The sequence below is a fragment of the Dendropsophus ebraccatus genome, chromosome 2 (genome assembly GCF_027789765.1).
Source record: "Dendropsophus ebraccatus isolate aDenEbr1 chromosome 2, aDenEbr1.pat, whole genome shotgun sequence".
In the NCBI taxonomy this organism is placed as follows: Eukaryota; Metazoa; Chordata; class Amphibia; order Anura; family Hylidae; genus Dendropsophus; species Dendropsophus ebraccatus.
In genome coordinates, this window is record NC_091455.1 from 34,867,745 (window position 1) to 34,883,039 (window position 15,295).

General features: G+C 44.4%; 1 protein-coding gene across 1 annotated transcript in view; it reads left to right on the forward strand.

The window, feature by feature from the left end:
- LAPTM4B (lysosomal protein transmembrane 4 beta) overlaps positions 1-15,295 on the forward strand; it is a 61,367-nt gene that overhangs the window by 31,499 nt on the left and 14,573 nt on the right. The window contains exon 5 of the mRNA XM_069959880.1: positions 11,861-11,959. Within this exon, the coding sequence (XP_069815981.1) occupies positions 11,861-11,959 (99 nt within the window). The remainder of the gene's footprint in view (positions 1-11,860; positions 11,960-15,295) is intronic.

Consider the following 15,295-nt stretch of genomic DNA (forward strand, 5'->3'; position numbering starts at 1 on the left):
ATGTCTTTACAGTGTTTGTAACACACCACCTGCTTCTAGAGAGCCCTCTATATTGGTACAGCATCATGATTATGCAGTTAGACGGTGGTATCCGTCTAAGGCTCTGACCAGGCTTATACGTGCGACCACTAGGCGTCTCCCTTTCTGTCAAACTGTGGTCCATGCTCCGTGACAATATTTAGTCTTTTCCCTGTTAAAAAAAGAGACCAAACACAAGAAGGCCCAGTCCTTTTCACGCTCATGCAAGAAAAGACACCTGTTCATTGTGCAGGTTGTATATCAACTGAGGGCAATTAACTTAATTAACTTAATTATACTTAATGCTGCGTTTACACGAAAACGATAATTGGCTCGATCGTACGATTAACGATGTTGGAGTAACAATTTTTTTTCGTAACGATCATCTTTAGATGGTACAATATATCGTACGGAACATTTGTTTTGCGATCGTTTAAGTCTATCTCACACATTGGTTAAATCGGCGAACGACTGTTCACACGGAACGATCTGGGAATTTTTTGCGAACGATCGACGATTTGAGAACATGAGAACAAAGATCAAAATTAAATTTCTCGCTCGTCGTTTGATCGTTTGCTGCGTTTACACGTACGATTATTGTCCGAATTTGATCGTTATCGCGCAAATTTGCACGATAATTGTTACGTGTAAACGCTCCATTTCAGGAGACAATGCTCTTTGTTATGCAACAGTTCAATCAATATAATGTCACTGTGTGGTTACAGAGGTTTTGGTGCTGTGTGATAGGAGAGCTGACCATACAATGCGAGCACCCCCAGGATTCTCTGCTACTAAATGTGATCATGCAGCAGCTGTACACATGCGCAGTGAAGACTTGTCCCACTCCGTGCATGCTCAGGAATAGCTGTAAATCAATACCTTGCCATGCCTGTGAGCGCGGAAAGCACTGGGACTTTCGACACAGAGGGAATATGGACCACCATTTGAAAGGAAGGGAGACACCTAGTGGCCATATGTAAAACATTGATTTAAACATACAAAACTTAAAAAAATAAATAAAGAGAGTATATTGCAAAACTGCTCGCGATCACAACCCCTGTTGTTTGCCAAAAGTTTTGAGTCAAACATATCAGATTGCTTTTCAATTCAACCAAAATCAGCAGGTTCGGCCAATTTACTATGAGAGCATGCTGGGAGTTTTTGTAGCCTCACAACGGCTGGAGAGCCACATGCTACAGATCCCTCCATTTAGCCGTGAAATGTTTCCTCTGTTGCCGGAATTCTTCTTTATGGGTATAAACCCACACACCGTATATGCAGCGTATTTACTGCTGCGATACGCAGCAAACTCGCAGATTAGATCTAAATAACTGAACACAGCATCAAATCTGTACCAACAAATCTGCTGTGTATTTGTTGCGTATCTGCTGCGTATACGGTGTGTGGGTTTATACCCTATACCAAACACAAGGCAATGCACGCTTTTAGCTGTGGTGACCTTTATGACCAGGCATCACGTGGTCATGTACAGTTAGGCTACAAACCCACTTGGCGGGTCTGCAGCGAGTCCCCTTGCTGCGTATTTGCAGCGAGACTCGCTGCAGATCCCGACCCTATACTTTTAATGGCAGACAAACACGCAGCAGGGATGTACATCCCTGCTGCGAGTTTGTCTGCAGCCCACCCCATTAACCCCGCCGGAGCTGATACTTCACCTGATCCCGGCTCCGGCGGTTCCCGTTGTCTTCAGCAAGCCGGAGCGGGGACCAGGTGAAGTATATGCTCCAGCCAGCCGCCCGCAGCCCCGGCCGCCCGGCCGCCCGATCGCCCCCCCCCCCCCCCCGCAGCACCGATCGCACGCCCTCCCGCAGCACCGATCGCACGCCCCCCCGCAGCACCGATCGCTTGCACGCCCCGCCCCCCCCCAATGGGGCCCCGGCCGTTTGATCCCCCCCTGGCAGCACCGATCGCCCCCCTGCAGCCCCGGCCGCCCGATCGCCCCCCCTGCAGCCCCGGCCGCCCGATCGCCCGATCGCCCCCCCCCCCCCGCAGCACCAATCGCTCGCACGTTCGGTGCTGCCGGGGGGCGATCGAGCGGCCGGGGCTGCGGGGGGGGCGTGCAAGCGATCGGTGCTGAGGGGGGGCGTGCGATCAGTGCTGCGGGGGGGCGTGCGATCGGTGCTGCGGGGGGGCGATCGGGCGGCCAGGGCTGCGGGCGGCTGGCTGGAGCATATACTTCACCTGGTCCCCGCTCCGGCTTGCTCAAGACATCGGGAACCGCCGGAGCCGGAATCAGGTGAAGTATCAGCTCCAGCGGGGTTAATGGGGTGGGCTGCAGACAAACTCGTGTTTGTCTGCCATTAAAAGTATAGGGCCGGGATCTACAGCGAGTCTCGCTGCAAATACGCAGCAAGGGGACTCGCTGCAGACCCGCCAAGTGGGTTTGTAGCCTTAGCCTGACAGTCACTTAACCTTGAAACACGTCTCCATAACATGACTTGTAGGTTAAAAGTCATAGTCCGTCTTATAGACCATGACGGATGTGAACGCTCTGCGGTTTAGCAGAGCTGCAAGAATCTGATTTTATTGCTATTTTTGCAATGAGTTTTTGTTTAATTCATTTAGCGGTGGATGTGGGCCAGCATTCTCTTCTGCAGAGTCTGGATGACATAAATTGTGTTGGGCTAAGGTTTGGGGATCCTGCCAAGCAAGGCTTTTAATATCTCCTAGAAAACGCCCAGTCTCCTTCTGCTTCATCTAGAAGTGGTAGCGAAGAACCATTATTATGTCGCTGAAGCCGTCTCGTGTGTCACCTGGTGTTCTCCAACTATTAGTTTTTAATAAACTTGTTTATCAAAGGCATCTTTCTAGGAATAGGAGGGCAAATTTTATTTCAAGGGATTATTTGAGATTAGAAACAGCTCCACTCGTGTCTAATGGCTGTGTCTGGTACTGCAGATCAGACACAACCCATACACAAGGCTGGTGAGGTGAAGAAAACTTTTTTCCGTATGTTATAAAACTCAATTACCCCTATGTTTAGAGGCTCTTCTAATGCTGCGTTTACACAGAACAATTATCGTTCGGATTGTCGCAATAACGATCGCATTTGAGTGATAAACGTTCCGTGTAAACACAGCAAACGATCAAGCAACGAGCGAGAAATTGTTCATTTTGATCTTTCAACATGTTCTCAAATCGTCGTTCGCTAAAATTTTGCAGATCACTTCGTGTAATCAGTCTTTCAAAGATTCACCCTACGTGAAAGATGGGCTTAAGCAATCTTAAAAACGATCGCAATAACGATTTTTCTTACGAATTTTCTAACGATTTATTAGTCTAAACGCTAATCATTATAAAAACCAAATCGTTGCTTCAACATTGTTAAACGATCGATTGGGCGAATTATCGCTTTGTGTAAACGCAGCATAAAAAAAAGGTATTGTCCAAATTAGAGAACCTCCTTAAAGGGAATGCGTCGACAAAAAAATCTTTTGTTTAAGTTTTTATGTTAAATTCTTTTTTTTTTTTTTAGATTTTTATGATGTTTTTCTAGTTTTTCAGTTTACCGTCTGTATTATAATAAAATCTGGCCACTATTAAAATAAAATAATAAAATAAAATATTCTGGCCACTAAGCCTAACAGTTAGCTGAGACTTCCTGTTCTGTAGAGAAAACTTCACCAGTGTGTTCCTTATCATCACAAACAGGACTACAGTAAAAGGTGAGACCAGTATATAGAAACAGTAACACAGGATCCACCAGTTCACAATAGCTGAAGCTTAGAGCTCAGCCACCCCTTCCCTGCTCGATGACCTCTACACAGGTCACAGAGCATGCCCAGAAAACTCATGCATGCCTTTAAATGCTGTTAACAGATCCGAACAGACCAGAAACTGCTGATCTTTGCATACAGCAGTTTCCATGCAGTTTTGTGAGCATTATACATCTACACACCTGCACTTAATTGTTGAGAGGAGAGCTATCTGTCTTGTTGAAAAAAATCTAGGTAAAACTTTTCCTCTAAGTAATAAAAAAAAAAAATGGGCAATTAGTTTTATCTGCATCGGGCAGCCGCTATTTTAAAATGTGCGCTAAAAAGTGTTTTGTTTTTTTAAATGGAACATAGGTGGTTAGAATGATAAATCTGCATTAAAATTAAAGGGGTGCTCTAATTTCAGCTCAGTGCTTGGCAATGAAACCCCATAGAGAATGAATGGAGTGTAAGCTATGAACATGCAAGGCAAAATTTCCATGTGTTCTATGGAACGTCAGGGATTCAAGCAGTCCAACCCCCACCAATCTGTTAGTTATGCCCTACCCTGTAGCTAAGGGATGTCTTGCTGCTATGGGAACTCTCCTACTCCTACTTAAAGGGGTATTCTGGTCAGATAAAATACATATTGAATCATCTCCCCTCCTGGAGACTAACAATTCATTCAATACTTGTTATTATCTTTTCAGTCTTCTTCCCCCAGTTCTGAGCTGCTGCTTTCTGCTGAAGACACAAAAATCTGTGTGTGAGCTTTTCTCTCCGTCTTTGCTCTTATCTCCATCCTCCCCTCCCCCTCTTCCATCCTTCCCCCCCTCTTCCATGATGATTCATGTAAATAGCCTCCCTGGTCGGCTGTCTCTGTACTCTGTAATGCACGGAGGGTTAATCTGAGGTCAAGTTGCTGGTGACAGCTTGCCAGGGACACTGTTTACATCAGCCGTCTCGGAAGGGAGGGAGGAGGAGGGGGAGACTATGTGAACAGCTCACACACAGTTTTGTCTGCCTTCAACACAAAGCAGCAGCTCAGAACTGGGGAAAGAAGACTGAAAAGATAATAACAAGTATGGAACGAATTGTTATCTTCCAGGAGGTTGGATGATTCAATATGTATTTTACCTGACTAAAATACTCCTTTAAAGTGACACTGTCACCCCTTTTTGCATTATGACTTCTCTTCACAGGTGTAATAGGTAAATTTAGCATTTTTCACACCTTATTTTATATTATACGTCATGGTGCTTTTACCAGTAAAAAGTCATCTTTTATCAACTGCAGATTGTGCCACCTCAGTGGGGCTTCTCAACCAAAGTGCCACTTAGCCCTACCCACAACTTTGACATAGACCTGCCCCTCTGTGACATCATAGCAATCTAGGCCCCACCCCTTTGATGGCCATTGGAACGTGCCGACCTTAAGGTCTAGACCACACACCCCTTTAGGTCGGACCATACCAATGGCCATCAAGGGGGTGGGGCGGATGGGGTCACGGAGGCCTGTGGTGGTGATGTGGGTGGGGCTAAGTGGCACTGTGGCCGTGAAGCCCCGCCCAGGTGGCACAATCTGCAGATGATAAAAAATCACTTGTTACTGGAACAAGCACCATGACGTATGATATAAAATAAGGTATGAAAACTGCTAAATTTATACTTTACACCGGTGTAGAGCAGTCAAAAAAGGGGTGACAGTGTCACTTTAAGGGCTTGCTCTCTCAGTCAACATAACAATATCATTGTCCCTATGAACTCTGCTGCCCATTTGCAATATCTGTTATTAGACTCAGAATGGAATCTTAGGGCATAAAGTTAATCTTTGGAGCCGACGTCCAATGTGTGGTCTATCTATGGCGTAATTTGAATTTTTCCGCAATGGTGAAAACAGATGTTCCAACCTACTCACAAGGAAATGCAGCCCGAGTTATTACTGGCATATAAACCAACAATGCTACGCAAATGTTTTTATAGCCAAGAAGACAGCTTATGTTCTGGCTTGGCTACTTAATATGGACATGTACATGTCATACAACACAATGACTTCTCACCTCAAAGTGTAGCCTGACTCTATCATGGTTTATACACTATAGTTTCAATAAACTGCATTAGAGATGAGCGAGTAGTGAAATATTCGACTTTCGAGAATTCGAATCGAATAGGCACCGATATTCGACTATTCGAACGAATATTCGATCCCATTATAGCCTATGGGAAAAAAAATCGAGGCACTTGGAAATCCAAATTCGACCACTTCGGTCACCAAGTCCCCCATAAAACCTCCCTAAATGATGCGAACACCTCCGGAATGACACTGGAACATTAGGGGGGCATGCCTGGGTGCACTCAACACCCCAAAATCGCAGTTTAATGCCACTTTCCGCAGTTGCGAAGGAAAAATATTTGTTCACACATTTCCTTCGTATTTCGTGCGCAGCGTTACATACACGATTCCAATGTGCATCCGTAGAGCGTCACGTTATTCACGCGTATCACGCATTACGCTGTACGAACGCTAGGCCGCAGAAGACCAGAGATTAGGCAACTGGCACTATAGGTATCACTTGCCTTTTACTGGGCAACCGGCACAATAGGTATCACTTGCCTTTTACTGGGCAACTGGCACAATAGGTATCATGTGCCTTATACCTGGCAACTGGCACAATATGTATAACGTTTACGTGCCCTTAGTGGGCTAAACCAGAGACACTATAAGTCACTTGTACACACAGGGTACTGGAATGAATACACCTGCTGATGCTGATGCTGCTGTTATATCATCTATTTCTTAGCACTGAGAAGGGCTTTTGATTCAGAGATGACTTTTTTGCTTGATCTTAGCCATGAAAAGGACTTTTGGGTTCTGTAGTAATCCTGCCTAACCAAAACTACTACTAAAACCTATCTCTCCCTGCTCGAAGAACTCTCCCCGACTAGGTTAAAAGCGCATCTGAGAGGTGGAAGTCAATTATTAAATATTCAAGGTCATGTGGTTCAGCCACCCAATGAGGGTAGACGCCGTTTTCACGCTGCGTGCGTACTCCCAGGGTCCCTCACCGCCTCCCTGCATGGTGATTGGATTTAAAAAAGCGCCAAGTGCGATGGGAGGGCTTTTAAATGTTTCCCGCGTATTCGTCACACTACTCGATTGTATTTGAATCTTTCGAATACCGCAATATTCGATCGAATACCTACTCAATCGAATCGTATTCGCTCATCTCTTAACTGCATAAATAAATAGCACAAGCAAATATTATGACATTTCTAGAGTATGTTACCATATTAAAAATGCTCTTTTACCCTTTTATCACCCTACATTTCTTGACAGAGGAGACAGACAGAGATCAGCTTACTGAAGGATCAGATTACATGCTCACGGCTGTATCTGCCAATAGGCACCCAAGAGCCAGTGCTTAGGGTGGCAGTATTGAGGGGGCAGCACTTAAGTGAATACATTTTTTTAATGTAGCTCCAACACCATGCTCTTTCAACCCCTCCCCCCTTTGGTTGAATCGACATGTGTAACGCTGCTGGACTATACTCACCAGAAGCAGTGCCATCCAGGTCCTCCACCTGTTTACCACCACTGTCCTGTCCGCTCCTCTGCTGTACTATATACTCGTCCTGGGGCTGCTTGTGCCTTCCGGTGTTTTCTACCTCCTTCTCCAAAAATGACACCTCTTGCCACTAGGGTGCGCATACGGCCACCTGCTCTGGATTTATAGGAGCAGCTACTGCCATCTGCCAATCCAGAGCCATCTGCACCTTGCACCTATTTAAACTAGGTCCGCCTGGCCCTCCGTACCTGAGCATTGTTGTATTCCTGCATATATAACAAAGGTGTCTGCTTGCTGTTTCTGCTAAACTCCTCTGTATTCTGACCTGTTCCTGTTCCAAGTGTCTAGAGCTACAGCTCTATAATGTCCTTTTTTCTGCTACCAGGTCTTAAGGCGTGATATATATATACAGTATATATATAGGAAAACTCTTTTACGTGTGTGTGTGCAGTGTATGGGAGACACCATAGATGTTGTCTACCCCACTAGCTTAAGGTCAACTGACCATTAGAGATGAACGATGCAGAGGGGAAAACTGATGAAAAATGTGTGTAACATCCAGAACTAGTACAACTACTTGTGTACGCACACAACAGCCTATCCTGAGTTACCTAAAATGACCGCTACAACAATTACCCTCCATAGCATTGTCCCCTGATATCAGTACTCATATAACATGCAGTGTATCACAGATATAAAGCACCTGGACTTTTCGCTTTTTATTCTTGAATTCCCTTAAGTGTAATCCAATGTAATTTTTCTCTTCGAATATTGAGTTTTCTCCAACAGTAACATTGTCTCTCCGCCACGGTTTATACTTAGATGACATCACCAGGTCACATGACCAGGGTGTGACTGAGACATACTGTACTTGGCTGAAGAAAACAGCAGATCCTGGCAATTTTTTTTTCCCCCTTTAAGTGACCGAAAAAACCTCCAAGGTATTTCTGCACACCATCTGAAGGACGAGGAGGAGAAAGGGAAAAAAAAAAAAAAAGCGAAGACTGTGAAAGTGTTTTCCTCACCAGCTGTTCCTTTCTGATGATGTTCCTGTCTCGCTAATGAATTGTTCTCCCAAGTCTTCGAAAGAGCATCTGCAGATTGTGGCGGCCAGTAACCGTACATAATAGCGGTAGATAGTCTGGGCCGTCCAGGCAATGTGATCTTCTTGGCTGTTCTTCCGATACTACTCTAGAGTGTTGGCGCAGATCAGTGCAGCAATAACATAATTGTAGCTGAAGCTTTACTGCTTAGCTTGCAGAGTCCTAGAGGAAACACCATAGACCGGATAAATTCTGAATCATATTGTGGTTTTTTCATTCTTTGCATCTGAGAAATATAATTCCAGTGAGAAAAAAAAAAGTTTTAATATCATCAATGTCAAGGTCAAGCGACCCTCTGATAAGTTCTTTCTTCAGTTGTACCCTAAGGCAATATTAAAGGGGTTATCCAGTGCTACGAAAACATGGCCACTTTCTTTCAGAGACAACACGACTCTTGTCTCCAGTTCAGGTGCAGTTTGCAATTAAGCTTCATTCACTTCAATGGAACTGAGCAGCAAAACTCCACCCCAAGCTGGAGACAAGAATGGGTCTGTCTCTGGAGAAAAGTGGCCATGTTTTTGTAGCGCTGGATAACCCCTTTAACGTTTCAACAGATATTTGTTCACTCACTGTAAGCCTTTTAACTAACAGACTACACTTGCCTCCTGGAGACGATAGATTATATTACGCTGATGGCTGTAATAGACAGGTAACTGTGGAAAGTCAGGTACAAATAAAGAAGTCATTTGCTAATGTCTAGTGGAATAGAGGAGGAGTGAGTGTTTAATTGTGATATTTAATTCCTATAAATAACTTATATAGCCCGCTAGAGGGCGCCACAGCAGCGGTGTAGGAGAAAAGCCACTGGCAAGACTCACAAAGCCAGTATGCATGTATGAGGAGGATAAGTCTTCTGGGCATGTGCAGGATTTTACTGAGGCGTGGTTACAGTAGTGCTGCCAGGACTACATAGGGTTAGGTGCCCACCCCATTAACTAGTTATATATATATACTGCTCCGACCGTCCCTCGTGCCGGCCGCCCTCTGCCGCGTCATCAGCTGCTCAGCCGCGATTGGCTGAGCATAATTGTGCTCAGCCAATTGCGGCTGAGCAGCTGATGACGCGGCAGAGAGCGGCCGGCACGAGGGACGGTCGGAGCGGTCCAAGGAACTAAGCTCCCAGGTAAAAAATATGCTTTATCCTGACAAGACTAATCCAAACTAATACAATATAATTCACCCTGAATCCCCTATAAATCCCTGGTGGTGCACCTACAGAGGAGGGAGGCGCAACTTGCCTGGGTAAGCACTGCTTTTCAACTACATCTGTATCTTCAGGACACGAATGCAGTTGAAAAGTGTGAAGGAACCTATACTACATAGGATTTGTAGAAACCCATTTCAGGTCCTTTTAAGTGCGTTTTAATGCTGTAATGATATTCCAAGGCATTGCCGCAATGAACTATGCCATATGACTTGCTTTGTTAGCTCACAATCTCTACAGTAGAAGAGGGACACACTGGTTTAATTTGAATGTGAAAACATATACAAGACATGTACATGTTTTCTTGTTATTTTCTTTTTGATTTTATATTTATACACCTGTGTTACAGTGTGTAGCATCTGAATTTATGTCATGACCTGCAGTTGGAAAATACTTACCGTCTCATAATTATGCAAATGTAAGATATGTTTCCAATGTTCCAAGAAGTTGGATGCAGCCCTACGAAGTCCTGGAAAAAATGGATCATAGTCATAGGCCATAGGCTGTATCCACGTTTTTAAAGGCTCTTTAGGTCTGCATCCATCTTCAGCCACTGGTGATCAAATGTTGCATGCTCAGGATTAGTCATAAACCCCCCAAAACTATGTGGTAAAAATTTCAAATGGGTGCCCAGTCCTAACATTTTTTACAGTAATTTTTTTTATCATTGTATTTTGTAGGTTTTTATGTACCGTATTATGTCTTTCTACTTCATATCTTTACCTATGCTCAGAGTTTTTGTGCATCGGGTAATTGTCAGATGATATCATAGATCAGGCCTGCGCATAGGCGTACTAATAACTGCAACTGATGAGTCGCCCATTCATTGTCTGCTTGGCCGAGTCTCTTGAATAAAGGCCAAAAAGTGACATAGTTTCCTGCATTGGACAAAATGTAATTATTCGGATTGGACTAATACAAAAGTTTGTTCTTAGTTGTGGAAAGGGCACCTACAAGGACTGCACTATAAACAGCGATATATATACATAATGTGCCCAAACAGCTAAACCTATAGATGCCAAAAGGGCTAATGTGTATCTACTTAGACGAGAAGGACGGGTGGATTGGGAAGGTGGGGGGCGGTACAGTCAGCTCATAATAATAAACTCCGACCCATTAATCAGCTGATCTGAAAAGCTGCATCTGGCCCTGCAGACAAAATGGAGTACTAACCACTTGTTGTTCAGATTAATACCTGATTATTAGAACATAAATGCAATGGCCTGCTGGTCCTCCATTGTGGTTTAGGGGGCACTGCTGAATCCTAGAGGCGAGGTAACCAGACAATAGGACAACCCTTGTCTATGCTGTGGACTTCTTCAGTCAGGACAGTCACCCCCTAAGGAAAGGCTGAGGGACTGATCCCCAGTTAGGCGAAGATTCTAACAGCTGAGGCACCTTACTGACACACGCTCCTCCACTTGGGGATAGTCTTCAGTGGGAGCGCAACCTAGAGACAAAGGCCTAGGACTCGTACTACCTCACATGGCGGTCTCCGATATTGTGTAGGCAGAAGGCAGTCAGATATCAAAGCTATATCTAAATGTGAGTAAGAGAAGTTCAAGAAATTATGCTTTCTACGCACATCCCGGCAGAGTACTATTACTTATTAGACAAGGGCTCCTACCCAGCATCTCAGCGCCCCGGGCATCCAGTCTGCAGGCATCATATAATAGAGCAGGAGCTGAGCAGATTGATATATGTTTTTTGGGGGAAAAGTTCCAAGATAACTTTATTTATTCATGTAAATCTTTGCTCATTCAGGGCTAAGTAGTCACGTGGGCGGTGCTACTCAGTGATTGACATCTGTGATCTGTGTATAAGTATACATATAGTTCATGTATAAATGAATATGACTTCCTATTTGTATTTCTCTTCTGGTCCTTGTTCTAGTTATTAGCTGGAATGATGAGGCTTGTAGAGAGGCCCTTTATCATAATGTTACCCGCACTGCCTTTATCTTACACTGACAGGTCCACTATAAGGCGTCAGCCCTGAATGTCTCTATAGAGCGCAGCTCTCGAGGCTTAAAAGCTTTTATTCTACATAAATGTAATAAGAGTGAACATGTCCCATAACTCTGCTTTCCTAATATAATTCTGGCCTCTAACAGACCTTTACAGCATTAATGTCTTATACTGTGAAGGATCGCAGCTGGAAACACTCTTCTCAGCAAGGATGCTTGACACATGCAATTTATTACCGTGTGTTTTCTGATGGACCCCGCTCTAACTGCATTGTGTTTATCTTCCAGCCATCCAATTTTCCTTACAAGGAGGAGATCCTTTCGGTAAATCCCACATGCCTTGTTGTGATCATTCTCTTCTTTATTAGTGTCATCTTGGCTTTTAAGGTAAGTGTTGATGGTCGTGCTGTGCTATAGAGGACAGCTGGGGTCTAAATGCAGGGGGTTTTCTTATTATATATCAGCTACGGGTGTTGCTATTTGTTACACCTTTCATAAAAGCCTTTACTTATTGTATGCATGTGGTGATTAAGGTAATGATAAAGGTTCGCCACTAGATGTCACTGTATTAGGTATGTGTATTCAGATGCTGCACGGCTGAAGTATGTAAAAGGTTATTGTTTATTTGTGTGTCACTTGGATCTGTGAACCTATAGGAATCTTCTCTTCTTCTGTCCTAATATCTCTCACTTTACTTCTTCTAATGCACTCTTTACCCACTCACAGCGCACTTTAGATCGGTGGAGGAAGTGTATAGGTCTTTTGTGTTGGACATTGTAGAGGAAGGACACAAGCTAGAAAGCTCTCTACAGTGGTCCCTCTGTGGTCTGCCAGGTCTCCCTTCCTTGAAGAGCAGTCTTAGTCAGATCCCCGTATGGGTGGGAAGCAAGACAAGACACAGCTAACAGTTTCTTTTCAGTAACGCTACATGACACTATGCAGTGTTAAACCCTCACAGGAGAGAACAAGTCAGAGACAACCCCAACCCACGCTGTCAGTGCAGGACAATATCCACAGACAGCAGTAAGCAAGGAACTGATCCGGATAGAGCAAAGTTGCTAAGGCCTAGGAACTCTATCTACCATACCCTGTCAAAGTGAAGCTGTATAACTTGCTGCACACAAGTACCTTTCAAGTAAAAATGAGATTATTTGTGATAAAGAGACTTTGTGATTCTTCTCCTCACACGACAGTGTACACTACAGCCTTGGGACATTTCCCCTTTCTGTGGGTGGCAGTTCCGATAGTCCGGGAGGGTCACTACACCACTTTGGCCAACCGTGATATCATCCCAAGGGACCCGGTAGCAACCCAATAGGCACTGGCGTCCCAACATAACATCTTAAGGCCCGGCTGTATCTCGGCCAACCATCACCGGAGTAGCGCCACACTTCACCACCTAGCATGTGACCGGCCGATCCTGCAACACAACATCCCAGGGGGTCACCACACTAGCAATTCTTTAATTTCTTTTTACACTTAGGCTGGGTTTACACTGTGTTTTTGCAGTCTATTTAACATATCTCTTTTATGTGGGGGGGGGGGGGATGTATGCAAATGTGTTTCCATTATAAATTTAAAAAAAACAATCAAAACAGAGCTGTTTTTTTAGTGTACACAAAAACATGGTTGACCACGTGGATCAAGTGGACTGCAGTGTGGACCCAGACTCTCTGCATTTATCACAATATATTGATATGAATTTGAGGATCTTTCCTTTGGGGCTCCCCCATACTAAAAAGAGCAAAGAGCTTAGTCAAGAACAATCAGGGGTGGTAGACCATCAATAGGGGATGATAACCACCTCACTCCCATAACAATACTGATAAATAAGAATGATTATGAATAAGACTAAGGCCCCCTTCACACTTCCGTGCCCGTTTGTACAGTCAGGAAACACTGATCAGGAAGCCTTTCAGGAGACTTTAGGAAACCATCAGTGTTGGAGAAGGAAAAAAAACAAAAAACATATTGACCTGCTGCAGGAGAGAGCAGCTACTTGTGGCTGAAGGCATGATTCTGCTTCTGCCCATAAGAGTGATTGACAGGGTAGGGAGCCCCCCGGCCCTGTCAAACAAAACACAACATTTAACTATGTGCACTCCTTTAGGAGCGCATTCAGTTAAAAGGCCAGCGGCACTGGCCTAGGTTGCCAAGCAAAGCATCCCTAATTTCGGAAAGTTTCTTGATGCACATCCGGAGCTGTCCAGAATTCCGGATAGGGTTCTATTGGGCATCCGTGCCAGAATTCTGGACAATTATAGAACATGTCCTATAATTTCCTGGCCTATTTTCTGGCATGGACACCCTTTAGGAAAAATCCTTAATGGTGTCCATGCCCTATATAACCCTATGGGTACGGAAATCTATCCAGAATGCAAAATGAATCAACTGTCTAAGTAGTCTTCATAATAAATTCCCCACTAATTTCCTATGATAAATTCATCAGCCATCAGACGGACTTTCTGCAGTCAGCGATATAAATAGCTGCAGGGAGCTGGAAGAAATTGCACGCCAGTTAACGGGGGGAGAGAATCCCTGGAGCACAGCTCACATAGCTGTAAATGGAGAGTAGATGCAAGGCAACCTGCAGGGGAGAATCATATAGACCAGGCATGTCAAACTCTGGCTCGGGGGCCAAATCCACCCCTCAGTGCCATTATTTTTGGTCCGCAGAGGAAATAAATTGTTTTCCTAGATTTGGCCCATTGATAGGACAGTGCAGCTAATTATAATATGGGTGGTCCAGAAGGCCGCTTGGGCCACCTAAATTACAATCTTTTGCAGGATGCATCCAGCGCAGGCAGCATGTTTGACCATGCTTCAGGTGTCAGGAAGCAGCCAGGTGCATCCTGCAGGTCCAGCCCATTAACCTACAGAGGAGAAGCAAACCACTATGTGGGGCACTAATAGTTGGAGTGGTTACCATGTGGGGCACTATTAAGGTAGTTAACAACTGTCTGGGGCACTATTTTATGGGACACCAATATGGAAGTACCTACTGCATAGGGGAAATAATGGGGTGCAGGTGTTAATACACCACTGGAGACCATGTCACTTTTGTACATACCGTCCATGGCACTGCCTGCCATAGAGGAGCTAGATTAATAAACCACAAACCATCCCCATAGGACCCTGGTACATGCAGCAGTGCCAGTGCTAGGAAAGCCACGCCCTGCTCTGCCAGTGCCAGGAATGCCGCACGCTGCTCTGACAGTGCCAGGAACGCAACACGCAGGCTTCAATAAATATCAAGGTTGGCCGTTCACTTTGTCCAATATTTTAATTTTGGCCCACTGTCTGTTTGAGTTTGACACCCCTGATAAAGTGCAGTATCACACATTAAACTGTAGAGGCAGTGGCAGCAAATCTAAGCAAAAACTTTAATAAAGACCTATAATGAAAAAAAAAATTCACCATAATAAGTACAAAACAAGAATACAAGTGCTTTTCAAGGGGGCCCCATAACTTTTCTAAAAGTAAAAAATGTATGGTATGGCTAAAATGTATTCTGTTAATTTTCAGTCATTATGCAAAATCTACTAAAGAAAACTCCCCCCCCCCCCCTGTGTTATTGGCCCAGATTACATCTTGAACCGTGATTTTATTCATTTCTATGAAAGTTTGGACGCAGTCCTGAGGTTATACATCTGTTCAGGCAACACTTGTATAAACACTTTTATGGCACAGTTCTTGACTTGGCGCTCCCTTCATGAGTCCTCA